At 32.6% G+C, this 22941-nt stretch overlaps 1 protein-coding gene across 1 annotated transcript in view; it reads left to right on the top strand.

Annotated features, from left to right (window-relative positions):
• TMEM65 (transmembrane protein 65) overlaps positions 1–21544 on the top strand; it is a 44343-nt gene extending 22799 nt beyond the window's left edge. The window contains exons 2-7 of the mRNA XM_065895562.1: positions 8583–8627; positions 11633–11700; positions 16009–16063; positions 16923–16965; positions 18835–18940; positions 20949–21544. Of these exons, the coding sequence (XP_065751634.1) occupies positions 8583–8627; positions 11633–11700; positions 16009–16063; positions 16923–16965; positions 18835–18940; positions 20949–21050 (419 nt within the window). The 3' untranslated portion in view covers positions 21051–21544. The remainder of the gene's footprint in view (positions 1–8582; positions 8628–11632; positions 11701–16008; positions 16064–16922; positions 16966–18834; positions 18941–20948) is intronic.
• The last annotated feature ends 1397 nt before the right edge of the window (positions 21545–22941 follow it).

Here is a 22941-nt window from a genome sequence, read left to right as displayed (position 1 = left end):
TCTGTTTCTCATTTCTCCCTTTGTCTTTCTCTTCCTAATCCAACTTCCCCCCCTTTTAAGTGAATATAGTATAGAACAAGTATTATATACTTATATTTATATAATAAAATATAAAAAGCTGCTGGATTAAATATATTTTTATTCCTGAAATAGGAGAAAAAAGCCTTAATTTGTGTTTTGTTCTCTCTTCTGATTTTTATGTGACAGTGACCCTCAGTTTTATATCTCCTAAATAGATAATAATTGAGCATTAAAATGATGATTCTGATGTACTATAATATTCCAGTTCATCAAAGAAGTATTTCTTTTTAAAGAATTCAATATTACTCAGGTACTAACAGTATTTTATAAGCTACATCAGTTCTCTGGTTGCTTTAGTTAACTAGAAAACTAACTGGAATACCTCATTCTTTGTACATTCTAAAAAATTAGAATTTCATTTAATAAAAGTGAAATTGCTTTAAATGTTTTAAACTGTTTTCTCTAATCTTCCTGGGTTACTGAAGCAAAACAAAATGTTGAAAGCCTTGAAAATTTTTATATTTAAACATGGAAAGTACTTTCTTATGTTTTCAGGATTTGTAATGAATATCTTAAGTGCTTTTTAATTCGGAAAAGATTTGTCTATACAATAATTGAATATACTTATGTTCTCAAGGACAGATCAGAAGGAGAGATAGTCCCACTTAAAATAATTTTTATTTGATTTGGTATGGTATAAATTAGCAGTTTGCAAGAACTGTCTTATTTACTGTTCCTCCAGCAATGACTTTTAACTGTGAAATCAAAAGAAAAAAAATTTATTTGTAAATACTATCTCATAGACACATACAGATAATTTTCCTAACCTATATGTTTCTAAACATGGAACTCTGTTAAACACAACTTCTCCTTCAAACAATGAGAAATATCAGAAAGGGAAAAATGTAAGGAAGTCTGGATGTTAGTTATTTTTTGCCACTATTGTGAATAAACACACTTTGGGAAAGCAGAACAGTTATCATTACATTAAAATTTTTTCTGATTGTGTTCATGAGGGATATTGGTCTGTAGTTTTCTCTTTTTTGTAATTTCTTGGTTAGATTTTTTTTTTTTTTTTTTTTTGCGGTACGCGGGCCTCTCACTGTTGTGGCCTCTCTCGTTGTGGAGCACAGGCTCCGGACGCGCAGGCTCAGCAGCCATGGCTCATGGGCCCAGCCTATCCACGGCATGTGGGATCTTCCCGGACTGGGGCACGAACCCGTGTCCCCTGCATCGGCAGGCGGACTCTCAACCACTGCGCCACCAGGGAAGCCCTCTTGGTTAGATTTTATATTTAGGGCTATTCTGGCCTCATAAAATGAGTTGGGAAGTATTTCCTCATTTTCTGTTTTTCTGAAAGAGATTATAAGTTTGTCTAGGGTTGGTGTTTGCTCTTCATTAATATTTGATAAAACTCAGTGAAAGCATCTGGGCCTAGAAGGTTTTTTAGTGTGAATGTTGTGGAAAGGTGCTTGGTAACAAATTTGATTTTGCTACTAAATAGAACTGTTCAGATTTTTGTTTCATCTTACATCAGTTTTAGTAAGTTGTATTCTTCAAGGAATTTGTTCATTTCATCTAAGTTGTTGAATATGTTGGCATAAAGTTATTTGTAATATTCTCATTTTAATGTCTGTAGGATATGTAGTGACGTCCCCTGTTTCATTCCTGATATTAGTAATATGTGTTCTCTCTTTCTTGACTGGTGTACCTAAGGGTTTTTAAATTTTGTTGATCTTTTCAAAGAACCAACTTTAGGCTTTGTCTATTTTCTTTATTGTTTGTTTTTTATTTCATTGATTTCAGCTTTTTGTTATTATTTCTTTCTTTCTGCTACTTACTTTTGGTTTCCCTTGTTCTCTTTTTCATAGCTTCTTAAGATAGTGCCATAGGTTATTCATTTTAACCCTTTGTTTTTAATATTAGTACTTAAAACTAGAAGTTTCCCTCTAAGCATTCATTTAGCTGTTTTGACAAATTTTGATATGCTGTATTTTCATTGTGATTCAGTTTGAAAACTATTTTCTGATTTCCTTTTTGATTTCTTCTTTGGCCCATGTATTTAGAAGATGTTATTTAATTTCTAAATTTTTTTCCTAGATATCTTACTGTTATGGGTTCCATTTTGGTCAGAGAACATATTCTTTACAACTTTAATCATTAATTTATTAACACTTGTTTTGTGGATCAGCATATGGTCTATCTTGATGAATGTACCATCTACAATTGAAAAGAATATGCATTCTGTAGTTGTTGAGTGTAAATGTTTAAATATCAGTTGAATCAAGGTGGTTGGTAGTGTTCAGATAACGTGTTTTTTACTGCTATTTTCCCCTAGTGTTCTATCAGTTACTGAGAGAGAAGCTTTAGTATCTCCAAGTGTGATTGTGAAAATGTTTATTTTCCCTTTAATTCTGTCATATTTTGCATCATGCATTTTGGTTTTTGTTTGTTTTTCTTTTTCTTTCGGTTGCACTGGGTCTTCGTTGCTGTGCATAGGCTTTCTCTAGTTGCTGCCAGCAGGGACTACTCTTCATTGCAGTGCGCCGGCTTCTCATTGCAGCAGCTTCTCCTGTTGCAGAGCACGGGCTCTAGGGGCACAGGCTTCAGTAGTTGCAGCATGCAGACTCAGTAGTTGTGGCACGTGGGCCCTAGAGCTCGCGGGCTTCAGTAATTGCAGCACGCGGGCTCAGTAGTTGTGGCTCGTGGGCTTAGTTGCTCCACAGCATGTGGGATCTTCCCAGACTAGGGATTGAACCTGTGTCCCCTGCATTGGCAGGTGGATTCTTAACCATTATGCCATCAGGGAAGTCCGCATCATGCATAGGCATAAACAAATTGTTATTATGCCTTTTGATGAGTTGACTCTTACCATTTTGAAATGTCCCTGGATCTGGTAATACTGTCTGTAAGTCTACTTTATCTGTTATTAATATAGCCACTCCAGCCTTTATAAGCTTACTGTTTGTATAATGTATTTTGTACCATTCATTTACTTTCACCCTATTAAAGTGTAATTCTTGCAGATATCATATAGTTGGGTCTTAATTTTTTTATCCATTTTGACAATCTATGCCTTTTAATTGGATTGTTTAGTCCATTAACATTGAAAGTAATTACCGATATAGTTGGATGTAGGTTTACTATTTTACTATTTGGTTTCTGCTTGTCCCTCTGTTTTTTGTTCTTCTGTTCTCATTTCCTGCATTCTTTTGACTTAATATTTTTTGGAATTCCCTTCACATTATTTATTTAGCTTTCTAACTATGTCCTTAATGCATTTTGTCTATATGTATGGTTGCTCTAGGAATTGCAAATATGCATTCGTAACTGTTTTCAGACTGCTTAGAGCTAATACCACTTAGAGCCTTGTACCACTTCATATACACTGTAGAAATATTGCAACCATATTTACAAATTGGTCCATTTGTAACCTCCTTCATGCTTTGATGTCATATGTATTACATCTACATATGTTATAAACTCCACAAGGCAGTGTTGTAATTTTTGCTTTGGACAATCAGGTTTACTTAAATTACTAGGAAAAAGGAAAAAAGTAGTTTTTTATATTTATTCAGTATTTACCATTTCTGATGCTCTTCATTCTTCCCTGAAGATTTTACTTTCCACCTGGTATTTCCTTCTGTCTGAAGAAGTTTCTTCTGCATTTCCTGTTTTGCAGATTGGCTGGCAACACATTTTTTCATAGTTTTAGTTTAACTGAGGTACAATTTGCCTTCATTCATGAAGGATAAGGATATTTTTCTGGATATGCAGTACTGGACTGACAGCTTTCTTTTTCTTTCCGTATATTCAAATCATTGTTTTCCTTTACTTAATGTGTCATTTTTTTCCCTGACTGCTTTCAATATATTTTTTTTCTTTGTCATTGGTTTTTTTTATATTTATCCTACTAGGGGTTCACTGAACTTCCTGAATCTTTTGAAATTTTTGTCTTCCCCCCAACTTTGAGAAAGTTTTAGCCATTATTTATTTTAAAAGATTTTTTGGTCCTTTTCTTTCTCCTCACCTTCTGGAACTCCAGTTATGCATATATTGACCTTTTGATATTTAGCCACAGGGCCCTGAGACTTTGGTTTACTGTTTTTCAGTCCTTTTATTCTCTTTTTCAGATTGGGTAATTTTACTGATCTATCATTATGTTCATTAATTGCTTCTTCTATCACTTTCATTGTTTTTAAGACTATCCAGTTAATTTTAAAATTTCAGATATTGAATATTTCAGTTATGGAACTTCAGTTTGTTTTTTATCATTTCTATTTGAGCATTTTTATTTTTACCTCTTCGAATATAATTTTAATTACTACTTTAAATTCCTTGTCTGCTATTTCTAACATTTGAGTCACTTTAAAAAAAAATTGAAGTATAGTCGATTTACAATGTTGTGTTAGTTTCTGGTGTACAGCAATGTGATACGGTTGTACATACATATGCATATTTGAGTCACTTTTGAATTGGTCTCTGTCTATTGTTTTTTATCCTGAAAATGGGTCAGGTTTTCCTGTTTGTGAAGTAGTTTTGGATTGTATCCTAGTCATTGCTATGATTATTATGTTGCAGAGACTCTGGATTGTGTTTCATTCTTCTGAAAAATATTGACTTTTGTTTTAGCATGCAGTTAATTGTTAGGCTCAAATTGCAAACTCTGTCTCTTGGGCTGCAGCTCAAATCTTCAGTTATTTTACCTTTAACTGAGATTTTTGGAGTTTTCCCTGCACAAGCATGGTTTACAGGTCAGCCATATATTTGAACCAAATGTGTATACAGAACTTAGGGCTCCTCCTTTCTGACTTTATTCTTTCCAGGATTCCCCTCTCAGTTTCCAACGGCTTTGGTTACCTTGCACCCTGCCCACTACTTCTTTATTTTTTTTTAACATCTTTATTGGAGTACAATTGCTTTACAATGGTGCGTTAGTTTCTGCTTTATAACAAAGTGAATTAGCTATACATATACGTATATCCCTATATCTCCTCCCTCTTGCGTCTCCGTCCCTCCCACCCTCCCTATTCCACCCCTCCAGGTGGTCACAAAGCACGGAGCTGATCTCCCTGTGCTATGTGGCTGCTTCCCTCTAGCTATCTATTTTACATTTGGTAGTATATATAAGTCCATGCCACTCTCTCACTTTGTCCCAGCTTACCTGTCCCCCTACCCGTGTCCTCAAGTTCATTCTCTACGTTTGTGTCTTTATTCCTTTCCTGCCCCTAGGTTCTTCAGAACCTTTTTTTTTTTTTTTTGAGATTCCATACGTATGTGTTAGCATACGATATTTATTTTTCTCTGACTTACTTCACTCTGTGTAACAGTCTCTAGATCCATCCACCTCACTACAAATAACTCAATTTCGTTTCTTTTTATCTGCCCATTACTTCTTTAGGCCAGAAAGACTGAAGTTTTTTGTTTTTTTGAAGTTTTTTTATTAAGAGTTTTACTTGGTCTACATGTTGTGGATTAGGCCAGAAGCTGTGTTAAATGGATAACTCATTTAGTTCCATTCTTTCTTCTAAGTGTTGATTCCTCTCCAGAATCAACCTACTTTTGGTCATTTTCCAGTGCTTTCAAATATTTATTTATAGTTATAGTTATTCTGTGCGGGAGGATTGGTCTGATAGAAGATTATTCAGCCAGTATTGGAAGTAGAACCAGGATTTCTTAAGCTAAAAATGGTTGGAGAATATGGTGTGGTGATGTACAATCTTAATAGTCATCTTATTTTAAAATATTTAGAAAAGAAGAGAGAAATTATGATGCATGTAACACATACATACACACATAGAGTAACTGAAAGAACTGGTTTTTCTAACTCCAAATTCTGCTTAATAAAACAGTAGATTAGAATACACTTCCATGTAAGTGTACATAGTTTACCATATGTCAGAAGAAAAATTTTATGGTTAAGATATATATGTAGGGAAATACAACTTTGGGGTTTATTATGACTGTTTTCAGGGAGGTTAAATTGGCAGCCATGACATTTTAAAACTTGTATAGATTGCTAAAACCTTGGGCTCTTTCCAAGGTTGAGTTTTGCTGTGTGTTATACATCTAATGTTTTTAACTTCTTTTTTTAAAATTATTTTTAAATTTTATTTATTTTATTGATTTTATTTTTGGCTGCATTGGGTCTTTGTTGCTGCTCGTGAGCCGTCTCTAGTTGCAGTGAGAGGGGGCTACTCTTCGTTGCTGTGCGCGGGCTTCTCATTGCGTGGCTTCTCTCGTTGCAGAGCATGGGCTCTAGGCTTGCGGGCTTCAGTAGTTGTGGCACGCGGGCTCAGTAGTGGCTCGCGGGCTCTAGAGCGCAGGCTCAGTAGTTGTGGCACACGGGCTTGTTGCTCCATGGCCTGTGGGATCTTCCCGGACCAGGGCTCAAACCCGTGTCTCCTACATTGGCTGGCGGATTCTTAACCACTTCGCCACCAGGGAAGCCCTTTAACTTCTGATATGTATTTTATTTTCTTTAAGTTAATGTAGTAAAGAAGATAATTTATAGTGTCAGAATCCTCAAACTGATCAATTTATGATTCACAATTTTTTATAGATACTTTCCAATAAAACTTTCACTTTCTAGGAAATGTTCCTTTCATATTTACTCTTATTACTCCTTGGGTTCTCTATGATGCAGGAGGCAAAAATCTGTGCTTTGATTTTACTTTAATCTCTGTGCCAGTGGTTTTCTTCCCTGCTTTTTCTCCTTTACATTATATTTATTTCTTTTTCTCTATCTTTAAAAAAAATTATTTTTCATTACCTTTAATTTTTTAATCCTTATGTGTACTTGGAAAGACAGATTAGGAATATTGCTTACATTATTTGATTTTTTTTTTTCCTCTTTACCGCTACACGTTATACATTTGCCTAGCCCTTGTCCTTTTGTCTTAGGAGTTGTAAAATATTTTAAATATTTTGCTCAATATGTAAGGAATTTGAAGAAGTAAAAGCAAGGACTCTGTATATTCTCATTATATTGGGAAGGTCCTGCTTGTTGAATTTTTAGGTATTTCAGGATGTTCCAGTCAACTGACAAGGACTTCTCCTCACAGTGTCAGAACTGAGTGATGATGAGAGTAATGCAACTAGGAAATAGTTCTGGTATGTAACCACTTTTGCATGTTTACTTCCCCAGAAAACTCTGTGGAAGTACAGTGGTATCTTATATTTCTTGTTAAAAATTTGGAAAACTATTTGCATGCTTTCAAAGTAGATTTTGAAGTAACAGTGCTAGTCAAAGAATGGAAAGTATATTCTAAGCAGATGTAAAATTCTACCAAGTTTTAGGATATCTTCATTTCTTAACTGTTCTAAAAAAGGAAAAACAAAAAAACTTGCATTCTTAGAACTTTCTGAATAATTCAGTAATTGCCTAAACTCTAAGTTTTAGCGTATTTCTTATTGTAAAGCCTTTATGATACTATATGCTTTTTTAGTAAAATAACATTTACAAATATGAATCATACTCCTTTTTATATAGCTTATTAATGGAGATTTATTTGCTTTTTCCTTTTTAAAAACTAAATTCTTCAGTTCTTATGTTGTCATAGATTATAAATAAATATTTTAGAAAATATATATCCAGTTTGTAATGAATTTCCTTGGACACTTCGGTTGTTTGTACTAAATCTTTAGAGCAGAGCGATCCATGGTTTGGGTTCTTCTGTGTAGGTTATCAGTTACTTCTGTTGGATCGAGTGAGGATAAAGAAGGTGGAATTCTCTGCCATTTTACAATAGCTTACTCTTACTTATAAATGGTGAGTTGTTTATTGTTATGAGATTAGGTCGGTAGATTCTTTGTAACAATTGTTAATTTTTAGATTTAATGATGGCACTTGAAGTTACTTACTTTGATATATATACTTGGGAAAACTTTCTGTGTTTATTATGACATATATTATAAGTAATATTGCTATTTGTTGAATGATACTCTCTCTACTCTTTTGGGTCATTTTATTGTGTAGGATATTCTAATTATCCAGTAGTATAGGTTTCAAAACTCAAAATATTCAGTATATTATCTAGGGATATTAATTAAGGAACATAACACAATCTGGTGAAGTTACTGGTGTAATACATTGCTTTAAAATATTATTTTCCTATTTTTAAAGGACATCTAGGTCTACTTGAGTATTATCAGTGTTTGTTTGGGTATATATTTCTTAAGTCATTTAGGGTTGCCATTTTAAAGAAGGGTAGCTATATTTCTGAAGTTTTTTTTTTTCACTGTAATTTGCATGAACAGCCTCATTATATAGATACAAGGACTTACAAAAAACCAAAAAGCAAATGATTTACTCAGGGCTGTAGGGTCCATGGTAGGCCTGTAACTAAAGCTTAGTTTTGTTTTCTAGCTTTATAATTTAATCTATACCAAGTAATATTTCCTGTATGGATAACTTTGGTCCATTAACCTAAAGATAAAATTTATGAAAAACTCTGCTATTCTCTCACTTTATAATTCTGCTGGTATTTTCTTCATTATAATAAAAAAGAAATCATGCTGTAGTAACTAATTCTTGACCACACCCTTTCTTTCCCCTTCAGAAAAATTGGAAGCTCTACCACCCACCCCAGGACAGCTGAGATATGGTAATGGTTCTATAATTGTTAAATATTTGTGCATCTGTCTTTTGGACTTGAAATAACTGTGTTACTCATTAATAGTACAGAAATCATTCCAGATAGAGTGGATTATCCTATTTATTATGCTGAAGCAAAAAGTTTGTAAAATTGGTTTAAGACATATTACAGTATTATGGAATTTCTAAGATTGTTAACCACATCTATTATTGTTTAAATGTTGTTACCATCTAGAGATAGAATTATAGTAGAGGTTTTCTTAATTCCCAAGAAGAAGGGTATGTTTAGTTTGGATTTAAGTTGGGTAATTTCAGAACTAGAATTTCTAGGCTATTTTCTTTGGTGGAGAAAATACTCTGATTTGTTGTTTGTAATAAGGAGGAAAGTAAAGTTCATTTTAAACCACGAGGAAGAAGAGCTTTACAGTGCTGCTGGTGTGCTTTCTTTATTACGATTGGAATAAATATTCAAGGGCTAACACCAAAGTAATGTAAAATAGTTTCGGATCTTACTATAAAAACAATGGAAGAAGAGAATTATTTAGCGGTGCAGTGAATTTGAATAGGTTGTAAGTTAAAGCTAAATATTAGATGTGATTTGCTAACAGCTACTGAGTTAGAGAATAATATTTCCCAAAGGAAACTGAAGAAATTGGTAGGATATCATTACATGTTGGAGAGCAAACTTATATAATTAAAATTTAGTAGCCAGTTCTTTTTAATAGTTCTTTTTACTCTCAGTGGTAGAATATAATTTGTATTAGAAATAAGTAACTTTTCCGAGATATCAAAACAGTTTAAGAATTCTTTAAGACGTTTCTTTCCCAGGTAATCTTTTTTTATTCTTCTAGCCTGGATTCATACAATCAATATCCATAGCACTGTATAATGCTATTACCATTTTGGGGGTCATATTGAAATTACCTGCTTATATGGCTGTGTTATCATACCCAAACTTCTTGGGGGCTGGTAACCAAGTATCTTTGTATCTCAAGTGCCCTGTGGCGTGTCCAGTACATGTTTATTTGACTTTCTGAAACTTACAATTTTCCTTTGGAATGAAAATAAATTTTTATTTATAGGACATATTTACTTAGGTCTAAACATCAAAGCATAATATATTTTATAGTTCCAGGTAATTATTATAGCAGTGTAGCAACATGCCTTGGTTTTATGACCAGGTTTTTACTAAGATAGAAATTAGTCTAATCTTAAACTTAGTTTAATAACCTTGACACCTAATTTTAAGATATTTATAACTAGCCAGTTTTAGAGATGCCATCATATTAACCCTAAAATGTTTAGTAATCCCAAGGTTTCATAGTTACTTTGCCATATTTACATTTCAAAGATGATTGAGACTTCTCTCCAGATATACATTTAAGTAGCTCTCTTTTCACTGTAAATGTTTCATATGGTGAATTTTTAAAATTTCATTATATTCTTTTGACATGTCAAATTTGTAATATGTTTTTGAAATTCTGTATGTGTTTTAGAAGCTGATTATTATAAAATTTTGAATGTCTGGTCATTAAGCAGCTGAATCTAGGCAAAAAGTCAAAGAACTAAGTCTAGACTCTTTAATTAAAAAATCCCATTTCATTAATGTGCCACTTGATTTTTATCATCTTTCATAGCTTTTAAAACAATATGCTTAAAAACAAAACAAAACAATATGCTTTATAATTTAAAAGATGCTGATTTTTACCTGGGACATTCTTATATGATAACGAGAAGAACTCTAAAATGACCTAGGATATATACTATTTTCCCCCTTGATCTTAGTCTTCGACAGTGCTTGTAGGTAGAAATGTTTCTTGTTTTATACTGCTTATTAGTGTCCCCTGATTGGTGTAGAGTGGTATCAAATTTTCATAACTTCTGGATTATATTTTAATTATACTTTTTGTGGACTTAACTGCATGAAAAGGAAAAAGATCTAAAGGCACTGAACACATATATAACGAATTGGTTTAAGGGACTATTTTTTGGATGTGGTATAAAACTCAGAGCCTTGATGTTTATTTTTAAAAAGTCCTCAGTTGAATGGATGTTGACTATACCTTGGCAAATTTATAGAATAACTAGAATAAAGTCTTAACTATCCCCAGCTTTTAATCTGTTTCACAGTCTTCCTTCAATTCTCTTAATCTGGAATTCTCTTCCTTTCCAAGTTAGCTGTCCTCAACTTATTTAACTAATGTTTATTGAGCATCTACTGTGCACTAGGCATTCTGCAATGTGCTGAAGATGTAAATAGGAAAAAAAATGAAGCTAAATATATTTTTAAAATAGGTATTAGTTCTTCCTAGTTACACTTCTGTTTTCTCAGGTCATTCAGATTATGTACTAGATAAATAGGGTGAGATGTGCCTTTGGTAGGAAGAGATCAAGTTACATTTTCATTTAAATCAAATATTGTTTGTTTTAGTTGGTGAAAGCTATCAGGGATACTGATGTGTTGAGGGGGGAAAGAGGACTGTGAACACAGATGTCTAAGACAGATGAGATCATCACATTTTCCTAACATTTGTTTAAAAAATTGTTTATTGAGTATAAGTGACCAGATAGCTTCCCTGATATTTGATTCAGAACACTTTTTATTATTTCTAATATGGAGATCAATTTTATGGTATCAGTCGTTAGGTCTAAGAGAGAAAAAGATTGATGTCAATAGTAATTTAACAGGTAAAACATGGTACTCGTGTATTTATTTGTTCTGTCATTAACTGTATGTAATTTGTACGTGTGTGCGTTGCCAATAAGGAAACACAAAAGCCTAACACAATTAATTTTACATGTTATGTGTGTTTTATTTTGTTTTTTCCCCAGTATATCTTCCACCAAGTGTATAAACAGAGGAGAAGCAGAATCTTTTGTCTATGGGGAATGGAAAAGCAAATTCCAAAACTTAAATCAAATCTATTTATGAGAGTTTAATCATATAGTCTGTTTTTGTCATTTTAAAATTATAGAAATCTTAAAACATATTTTTCTGTTTTTGATGTTTTTCAGTATTCATCCACAATGCGATACCTTTCATAGGGTTTGGCTTTTTGGATAATGCAATTATGATTGTTGCAGTAAGTTCTTTCAACCCTTCTATTTTGAGTTAATAAAGAAATTAATGTGGTCTAAATTTTCCTAATAATTTACATATTGTAGCTATAAAGTTTTAATTAATATCGTAATGAACAAGGCTATTTTTAACTATATTTCAGGTTAATTAGACTGTAGCTCAATTTTTAAGGCATCATATCTATTAATCATCAAGACTTTTGGTAAAGCATTGACAATAATAAACACATATTTATTGGGTCTGTATTATTCTGTTCTAGTTTCAACATTCTTACTAAAGAATAAAGTATGTAAAATTTTCTAATGTCCTTTAATTATATCAGCAGTTCTCATCATGTGTATGTTATTAATTAGTTCCTTGTCCAGTTTCCTCATACAAAAATGTTTTAAAGGGTGTTTGGCTGTATAGTCTATCCATTTAACCCAAAGATGATTTAAGTTTCAATTCAGAATACTGTGAATAATAAACCCTTCCGTCTTTGTTCCATCGTAGTGTTAAAAAGTTCTCCTTTGCTGAAGTCATTTTAATTTAAGGTTGTTTCTTACAAGTATTGTTTAGTCTCAGGGATGGCTGAATTTATCTTTCTTACTCTTCTGTGACAATTTTTGTCACTAGATACCAATATTGGATCCAGATTATAAAGTCATGATGAATATGCAGGTCTTCTGAAACTGCCCAGTGCTCTATCCACTTCTCTTCACTGACTCAAACTTTTAAAAAGTTCTATAAATTCTAGGTGTTTTGTAGGAGACCGCTCAAAAAAGAGATGGAATGATTTTAGGATTATTGAATGTGAGGGAAATATATTTGAGAGATGCCAGGGGTTTTTTTGTTGTTGTTGTTTGTTTTTGTTTTTTGTTCTGGTGTTTTGGAGGTCACATGTACTATAGATGGATATAAATAGAATATTTGGTGTCAAAATAGGGATAAAAGTATAATTTACATTGTATGGATTATAAAATTTGCTTAAAGAATATCTAAAATTGGTTCATTCAAGAATGGTTTTCTTTGGTATGTAGTCTCACCTTATGTCCAGATTGATAAGGTGGGATCAGATATCCAGAAAGTCTAGACATTCACCTGGTTGAGGAAAGACAGGGTTCACACATCAGGAAGGTATCTTGCTCCTTAAGCAGTCACAGAAGATACTGTAGCATGCACATAATTTGAAGGTGATAAGCACCCACTGGATACATAATTCTTTAGCAAAGTAGTCTGGTAAGAGACTCTAAAATACAATTTCAAAATGCTAGTTTTTTTGACTGATTATGACATTTTCCTATTATGTATATAAGAATCAAGTTGGCTATTTTATATATCTGTGAATATGAGAAACTTATTCAACCATACCACACTGCCTTTTCTGAAATTACTAAAACCTTGAGTTGGTTAGATTATTTAAATAGTTAACGTAAATAAAATCTAATTGTAATGAAAACCCCACTATGATGAATTTAGAAGCTATAGTTTAAGATCTGATGTGTTCTTGAATAGATTGTCTGAATGAAAGCTTCTCTGTTTCAGTTTTACACTCAATATTTTAGATTCTCTTTATTGACAGCTGGTACCTCTCATTCTACCATCTTAATAATCATTTTTTTTTTCATCTCAGTTGGGCAGACCTTAGATATTCAAACGATGAAAGACTGTCCTTGCTACAGGGAAGTGTTGAGATGATATATTTTGCATAAAGAGGGGTGCAGGGAGATTTTGAAGAGATATCAGAATAGGGAAACTGGGTAGTTTCTTAGATCTTGAATAAGACCTTCACAGTATGGTCTTATTATTTCTTTGAAATAAATATCTAAAGTAACAGATATCTGTGTTTAAATACAGATACCAACAAGACAAAACAAACAGAACGACCACATTCTAAAGTCAAATTATTGTAATGTTCCTATTTTGTATTACTCAGGCCTGTGTCTCATTATTAGTGTAACTGAGAGTGGACTAGTTTTCCAGGCCTGAGATGGTTGACTCTAATTCAGTAATATTTGTTTTTCTGGTTTACATTGAAATCCAGTTTCAGGAACGTATCACCCGTTTTTTATTTATATAGTACTGAAATAAATAATTAAACTACTGGCTTAAAACTGATTAAGAGTAATAGGTATGGCAAAAATATTATCCTGTGATAATTGCAAAATAATTCAAGAACAGTTAAATTTTCCAAAGAGGCTTTTTAATAGACTGCTAAGACTAAAATCCATAAATAATATAACTGTAGGATCTATGAAAAGGGAAATAAGTGAACATTATTATCTTAAGAATGTTTTTCACCTTTTTTTAAAAAAAAAAAACAACAAAACACTGATTGCCTCCAAACATTGTAGGATAGCTATGACTGAAGATAGTAAGTCAAGAAGATATTTTATTCTTCTTTTCTATCATGCCATTTGATGTTTTTCCTGTTAGGTATACTCTCTTAACTGCTACCTAGTTGTAGTCATGTAAACAAATTCCTATATGACTTCTCATAGTAGGTTTGACCTTTATTCTTGGCTGCTGTTCATACTAAGCTTTTGATTTCATAGTTTTTTATTATATTTTTATATTATTGGGATTGCTTTTTATAACTTATATTTTAGTGGGTTTTGGGGGGATTATTTTTCTTACAATTTAATTAGGATAGAATTGATTAAAATTCTAGCATAGATTAATCATATTAAGTGATGAACCAAGTATAACTTTAAGACAACTAGTATTAGGTTTATTTATAATTTCTACCTCACCTGTTAACATGAAATTTGATGTAACTGTGGGGAAAAGGACGGGAGTGGACTGTCCATTGCCTTCAAACCGACCTTGACTTTATGTGAGGCTTTTCATGCTGTTTGAAGGATCTTCACATTTCTTAAATTCAACCAAATGATTAAGCACTTAAATGCTTTATAAATACATGTATTGGCAAACAGATTTTTTGGGGGTCATTTCTAATGATTCATTGCTGTTAAAGATCCTGTATTTATTTTTTTATACACTACAGCTGTCAAGTGCTTCTCTTCTATAGTTATGCTCCTGATTTTTTGGCTTCTATATATAAAGATACTTCTTCATGACTGTTTTCTTCTTCAGAAATCTGTTTCTTTGGGTATCTTTACAACCTTGTAACTTTAAGTGCCTGGGAGACTTTTGTACATCACACTGTTTGGCCATACTCTACAAGAATTATATTTTAAAGGAGTGGAATCAACAGGCCTAGGGGAAAGAAAATTGAGGAAATTAAACTTAGCTTCTCTTCAATTTTGTAAATAATTGAGTAATGCAATATTTCTATATTACCAGGTAGGGCATTCTTTTTTTTTTTCTCCACAAATATCGTTGAGATTTGTAGGGCATTCTTTTTTTTTCTGCATAAGTACTATTGAGATTTATTTTTTAAGTTTTAGAAATTTTCAAGCATCAGTATTCAAGAGAGCTTTTGAAAGTTAAGTCCACTTATGGCAGAATTGTGTAAGGATTAGAACTGAATTAGCACAATAGATGGTAGGATTTCTTCTCTATTCTATGTAATAATCCATTAGAATGGTTTAATCTTCTTCACTTCAGTTCCTTCTCTTTAAAGTAGAAGGAAAAATACGAGCCCCTCTTTTCTTTAGAGAAATGAGATAGACATAGAAAATCTTAAACTCTCAATAAATTCAGTGGAAATACAGTGGAACCTCATTTTTGTTGTAGCTCTATTGTATTAAATGCTATTGTTGCTTATAAATGAATCATACAGTCTCATTACTTAATGGTTAAAGAACTAAGTGTTTTAAGGATAATTTTTGAAGTCTGATTTTTTGGGTCCCTAGAAACTGGTTTTGTCTGTCTTTTAAATCTTTTATAGGGTAAATATCAATAGTATAGTTGTATCATTCAGAATTTAAAATGTAGGTGAGTTGGTTGTCTTTGTGTTCAAAAGCATTAAAACAACTTTCTGTGGTAAGAAAATATAAATTCTAGATTATTAATGATGAATTATATTGCTATGTGTGTTGCTATTTTTTATTTTTATGAAAGCCTAATTTTAATAAATAAAATATTGATGTTATTTCTGCATGACTGCATATATTGGGTTGGCCAAAAAGTTCGTTTGGGTTTTTCCATAACCTCTTATGGAAAAATCCGAATGAACTTTTTGGTCAACCCAATATTTAATAATTAAGTGAATTGCTGTAGTATATGTGTATATTTATGCATATTTTATATATATAATTTTGCTGTGATAACATATTGATTGTTTTCCCTCTTTTTATTAATGTTTTGCTATTTGATAGTCACTTCAGTTTTAATTTTTAAGATTAATTTCTTTGTAATCATTTTTCAGGGAACCCATATTGAATTATCTATTGGAATTATTTTGGGAATTTCAACTATGGCAGGTATTTAATAATAGTAATGTTATTATTCCATTGTATATTTATGAAACATTTTAGTAGGTTACGTTTAGAAGAGGATACTTTATTTGAATAAGTTTATTCACTGAGATGTCTCTTAGTTTATCTACGTAATCCTATTCCTCTAATTTTTAATCTCGTATATGTAGCAGATATTTTTCTGAGAAAGTTTAGGTACTTTAAGTTAGTTAATGGGTAACAATAATCTACTAGATTGACTATATTAAAAATTTTTTTCTCTTAATTCAGTGTTACCCTAAAACCTTCCTACTCTTTTTCTCTATCAAATTATTTTCAAGTTGGGAAGAAAAGTCAAGGAAGGAAATACAAGATTGAAAATCTAATTTGGTTCTGTCTCCTTCTTTCCCCCCAAATACCACTGTACTCTTCATGATGGTGATATTTGGGAATGATTCTGTGTTGTTTTATTCTATGGAACACGTGAAGTAGATGAATTAATGAAAGAGACATTTCCTCTCCTTGATTTTCTTGAATGTCATAGCTGTACATATAGCTTCACTCTTTAACTTTCAAGTATTCAAATTCCCTTAAATATTATCTGAAAGTTAAACCACAAAATATTGTACAGGTGTTTTAATACTGAAACCAAAATGGAAACTGGCTGCCACATTAGAAAAAACCTACTACTTGATGGAGGTAGAATACTATAATCTCAGAAATATTGTGTTCTATTTTGGAGATCTCAAGATTCAGAGCTGTCAAATGAACTATTTTGGATATTGTCATTGTCATTTAGAAATGTGATAACTCTTCCAGACCAGTGCTTTATTGATTTTTCTGACTTCTATGTAATAATTCACTTGTCCATTTTTCATTTTTTTAGCTGCTGCTTTGGGAAACCTTGTGTCAGATTTAGCTGGTCTTGGGTAAGTTCATTCATTTATTCATTTGTGCATGTGTGTACTTGCTCTCTTTCTCTTCTCCATTCTCCTTTAATTGAGAAGGATTTTTAAAAGGGACATTTATTTTTGCATGTGTGTTTTATAACTAAAATTTTAACTTTAGTGTTTCTAAATCAATAGCACTAAATCTTTAAATCTTTGGTGTGCATCAAATATAGATGTCTCGCTCACATCCCAGTCATGCAGAATTAGTGTCTCTGGGGATGGGACCCTGACATTTGTGTTTAATAATCTTCTCAAGCAATTGTGATATGTGCAAAATTTTTTCTAAAACTACCATAAGGTAAGTTGAATTTTCATTTACTGAAGTGTTTATATGTATTTTATGAACATTTCCAAGGGTGAGACAGGACTAAAAGTAAGAACCCCTATTGTTATTTCACCCCCACCCTCCTCCCACTAAACCCAAAGATAAGAAATATGGCTCAAATGTGAGGATACTGACTGGGCATGTTTTCTAGAGAGAGGAATTTTCAGAGAATAATGGCCAAAACATACAGGGACTCGGCTAGTTTTTGCTCTTTTTATTCCATGTGGTAGGAATGATGAAACAAACTGAGGATGCCTACTTGGAAAAGGCCAGCTTTCTCTCTTTCTGTTTTTACATTCTCTCTTCTAAGCGGCAGATGGCCTGGGCTGCTTCCTGAGCTTGGGGAAGCCTGGGAAGTATAAATTAGACTAAGTTGGCCTTAATTTTTGTGATAAACATATTTTCTCTTGCTCACTCTTTGGTTCTGTTTCTTCCTTTTTTGGTTCATTAGAATGGTAAGTTTTGAGATTTGGATCTGGGTCTAGTAGAGGTCTACTTAGCCCTATAATCTGGAGAAAAGCAGCTTTATATATGACCTAACTCTATATATTAGACTTTTGCACTGGAGTTTGGGGCCAAAGCTAATGTTAAAAACACAGTTTCTTTGTTCTGGGCCGAAGCAAAAATTTTATATTCCTGGAATTCCTGACATAAACCTATAATGATATTACCCCTTAAACATTCTATTTCCCAGTTTCCAACTTTAAGGTTAATAATGATAATATTATATAGCTACTGTGATAGCTTTCTATATTTAATAGAATGAAATGATCTAATAGATCTCTAAGACCATTTGGTTTTAGATTGTATCATTAAACAATTATTTTTTTATTAGACATAAAGATTTGTTGGGAGTCTTATATTTAAGAACTACTTCACTGCCTTTTAAAAATAGCATTAGGTAACAAATACCACATTTTATCAATCTTAGTTGCACAGGTTTTTAGAACTTAACATATCTGACATTGGGATCTATCTTATAATTGATCGTATGCATAGTTTAATTGGCAAGTTTTTTTCTTTCTTACAGTTCTTAAAGTAAGATTGTATCCAATAAGCAATGGCAACTTAGAATTGATAAATACTTGAAATTGCCCTGAAAATCGTAGGCTGTTTTTCTTAGTATATCAATCTGACAAATTTTGGAAATTTTTGTTTTCTGATGATAGTTATTAACTTATATGTTAAAGTGCTTTGCTTTGAATTTGGAATAAATGTATAAATTATAAGTGTTGTAAAAATTTTTATATACCTTGAATTGTTCTTTTTAAGGTAATGGTAGAGAATAATTACTCTAAGTTAATTAATTTACCTGTATATTAAATATGTCAGTCTGAAAAATTTTAAACCAAATATATTTATACACAATGCAGATGAAAGTTGTAAAAGAATGTTTATACCATTTCTAGAGTGCCAATTACAGGTATAGAATTATCTTACCTTTGTAGTAATTAGTTTTTCCTATGTGAGGACATTGTGTTTCTCTTTAAAAACTTATATTCTGTCCTCTTGTATTTTTAAAGACTTGCAGGCTACGTTGAAGCTTTGGCTTCCAGGTTAGGCCTATCAATTCCTGATCTCACACCAAAGCAAGTTGACATGTGGCAAACACGTGTTAGTACACATTTGGTGAGTACTTTATATGGCTTATGACGGTGAATTTGGGTAGCCAGAGCAAGGCACTGTATTCAGTCCCTTGAGAAATTTGAGACTAAAATTGATTTGAGTGGAATTTTTAACAGAAACTGTCCAAGCCTTGGCAGGTTCAGAAAAGCAGTAATTTTTTATTGACTATTTTTGTAGGTATACTTGATTTTTGAAAAATTCTTTATATGATTCAGTTACTGTTGAGGAGTATCAGTTATGTGCTGAGACTGAAGGACATAAAATGAGTAATAGACTATAGTTCTTTTTAAGGATTGTGTAGGTAAGGAACCAGACATATTAAATAAATTATAATTTAGTGTGACATATTCAGTAATAGAATTATGCACCTGATATAGCAGAAGCACCAGGAAAAGAATTAACTCTTTGTGGAGAGAAATTTCTTTTGGTGTGGAGATTTCTTGGTGAGTATTAGATCTAAGCTTATTTTGAAATTATTGATGAGACATTTGCTAGGTGAATGAGAGAATTCCAAGTATATTGACTAACAAGTAGAAAAGCATGATGACTAACTGGAAGTTCCTAGCGGAGAGAGACAGACTGCATCTGCTTGGACCCTGTCTGTCTCCCTGGTACCTAGCATAGAGTTTGGTATTTTGTAGATTCTCAGTAAATGTCTGTATGAAGACATAAAACTTAATTCAAAAGTGTATAACCTTAATAGTCATCATAGGAATGCATCATTTAAAAATCATTTATAAAAATTAAAAAAAAATTTTAATGTAGGTGAGATCGCAGGAAAATTGTGTGTACGTATACATATAAATATATTGCAGTGGGTATACAGATATTTGCAGTTTTGTCTAGAATAGATAGCATGGCAGTATCCTATGGTTATGCACAAATATTCATATTATTTGATTTTTAAATAAATCATTGAGGAAGAACTATACACAAATGTGTTTATTGTTCTGTCATTTGCAATGGTGAAAAAGTAGCAATGCTTTTTAATGGTAAGGAGAGCATGAATTCCCTGGTGGTCCAGCGGTTAGGACTCAGTGCTTCCATTGCATGGGGCCCGGGTTTAATCTCTGCTCAGGGAACAAGGGTCCCACAAGCCACGCGCTGTGGCCGGGAGAAAAAAAAAAAAGAGCTTAACGTAGATTATAGGCCCATCAATTCAGTGGAATTTAGAAGTTTTTTTATTAAGTTTATGAAACAGTTTGGAAAGGAGTTTATTATAACATGTGTGACTGTGGGGGGGAAGGAATAAGGCAGAAAACAAAGCTATGTTTACATAATGATTAGACCTACATATAATTAGGTGTACATGGGGATAAATATTGAAAAGGAATATATACAAAGGGCAGCAAATCCAAATATATTGAGAGTACTTGGTGAGATATTTCCTTTCTTCCTATCTCTGACATTTTTAAAAAGTGTTTTTCTACTTGAATACTTCTTTAATGTTAATTTATTTTTTAAAATAAATTTATTTATTTATTTTTGGCTGCATTGGGTCTTCATTGCTGTGCGTGGGTTTTCTCTAGTTGCGGTGAGTGGGGACTACTCTGTTGCAGTGCGCAGCCTTCTCATTGCAATGGCTTCTCTTGTTGCGGAGCACGGGCTCTAGGTGTGCGGGCTTCAGTAGTTGTGGCATGCGGGCTCAGTAGTTGGTGCATGGGCTTAGTTGCTCCGCAGCATGTGGGATCTTCTCGGACCAGAGCTTGAACCCGTGTCCCCTGCATTGGCAGGTGGATTCTTAACCACTGCACCACCAGGGAAGCCCCTCTAATGTTATTTCTATGGCAATTTGAAAAAAAATTTTTTTTCCTTGTTGCTTTGAACTTTACATATTATTTGTTCTAGAACCTTTTGTACATTATTATTATATTTAAGTTACTATGATCAGAAGAAATACAGTCACAGTTGAATTTTTTAGTACATAGTAATTTTTATCAGATACTTAAGCAAGGATTCCTCTTACAGGGGTAAGTTAACTGTCAAAAAATCTTTTCTTTTGTTTCCATAGGGCAAAGCTGTTGGGGTGACTATTGGCTGCATTCTAGGAATGTTTCCTTTGATTTTCTTTGGAGGAGGTGAAGATGATGAAAAACTGGAAAAGAAAAATTAACTCTCTTAGGATACCTATAAAAAGATGTAAACTAATGTACCTCAATTATTAAATATGCTGTCACAACATTTAGGGATTAAGACAGTAACAGTGCATAGATATGGGATCAACTAATTCAGCATGTATTATGGAAAACACTAACTTATTGTGGCTTGGTTTTCTTGGGACATCTTTTTAAAAAAATTTTGTGTAAATTGTTGAAATGCTTTTTCATCAATGGCAGTCAACATTTTACCTTTCCTTTTTCTTTCTTTATATACCAAAATATCATTTAAGTATCAGTCATTGATGTGCTGTGCTGACTTGGGGTTTGCCTATTTGTTACTTACCACGTGTACGTGCATGAACGCATTTTCTGTTGTTGTTCCCTTATAGTTACAATTCAACCTTAAGATTTTTTCCAAATTACTTAAGATGTTTAACATCAGTTAAAGATTTTTTTTACTCTTTTTGGCAACATCAATTTTGTACTGTTTCACAGTATACATTTACAATCATAATTTCAGTCATTTAAAAAAAACTCTCACATCTATTCAAAATGGACAGAGACTTTAAGTATTTTAAGTACCTATCACTCATTTTAATTTTCAGACCTTATTGTCTCACGAGCTGGAGATTAATCAGGATGAACAATTATGTGGTCTCCCTACTACATAAAACCATATATGTTAACAAGTGTATTATTTTGAATTGTTTTTTTTACCAATTTAATTTCTCAGTTTTGAATAATTACATAGTGATTTCTGACTCCTAAGGGAAAGTCATTATTTTAGAGTATTTTGGGTTTTTTTGTTGTTGTTGTTTTTGCGGTACATGGGCCTCTCACTGTTGTGGCCTCTCCCGTTGCGGAGCACGGGCTCCGGACGCACAGGCTCAGCGGCCATGGCTCACGGGCCCAGCCGCTCCGCAGCATGTGGGATCTTTCCGGACCCGGGCAAGAACCCGTGTCCCCCTCATCGGCAGGCGGACTGCGCCACCAGGGAAGCCCATTTTAGAGTATTTTTAATGGGGATTGTGGAATTAATGTGTGAACTAAGGGGTTTGACATGACACTTGGAAAATTAAGAGGCTAAAAAAATTTTTTTTCACATTAGTATAAAATGGCAACTGTCAAGAAGGTTTATGGTATGAGTGGTGAAGTTGAGGTGATATTTGTAAGGTTAATAAAATACAAATAATACTGTTTGGGAAGGCTTTTCCCCCCACAAATGTCTTCTCATCTGAATTGAATGAGTTTGAGTACTCATAATTTTGACATTGTTATATCTTCTTTAGCAGATTTTATTTCTGATAACTTCTTTTGAGGTGAAAAATAAATATTTTATATTTTGCTTTTTGCTATATATAGCCTAGTGGTCAAAAGACATATGAGGAGAAATTCTTGCTCCCTTTTTTGGTCCCTTTTCTTTTTTTGTGGTGTTTAAATCATATTTTAGATTGAAGTTACTTATGTCCAGTCTTGTGTATCTGATTTAGGCATAGATAGGATTCATATCTATACTTGTGAATCATAAATTTTAATTTTATGAACCTTAAAGTTTGTTAGCATGTGGTCTGTTACACAGGCTAAAAAATTACTCTTAATTGTAAGAGTTGTTGAACACATCATGGAGGAGAAAAACAGAAATTAAAGTTACTATTTGGGCCACTGAAATTATTTATTTTGCTAAATAGATGCAAAAGAAGGGAAACTTAAAGATGGCTCTATTTACAGCTATCTTATTTTTAAAGTTTTATTTGCACATATTTACTTTGAGGTTTTATTTTCAGAGCTGTTTTTTCTCACAAGGCAATTTGTCATAAATTCTCTTCTGTGTACTTCAAAATGATTTTAGTGGTATCCTTTAATCATAGATTTTTGAGGGAAAAAATAAATCATAGAAAATAAAAG

Source organism: Phocoena phocoena, chromosome 17 (genome assembly GCF_963924675.1).
Source record: "Phocoena phocoena chromosome 17, mPhoPho1.1, whole genome shotgun sequence".
Taxonomy (NCBI): domain Eukaryota; kingdom Metazoa; phylum Chordata; class Mammalia; order Artiodactyla; family Phocoenidae; genus Phocoena; species Phocoena phocoena.
This window is presented reverse-complemented; position numbering and strand designations above follow the sequence as displayed.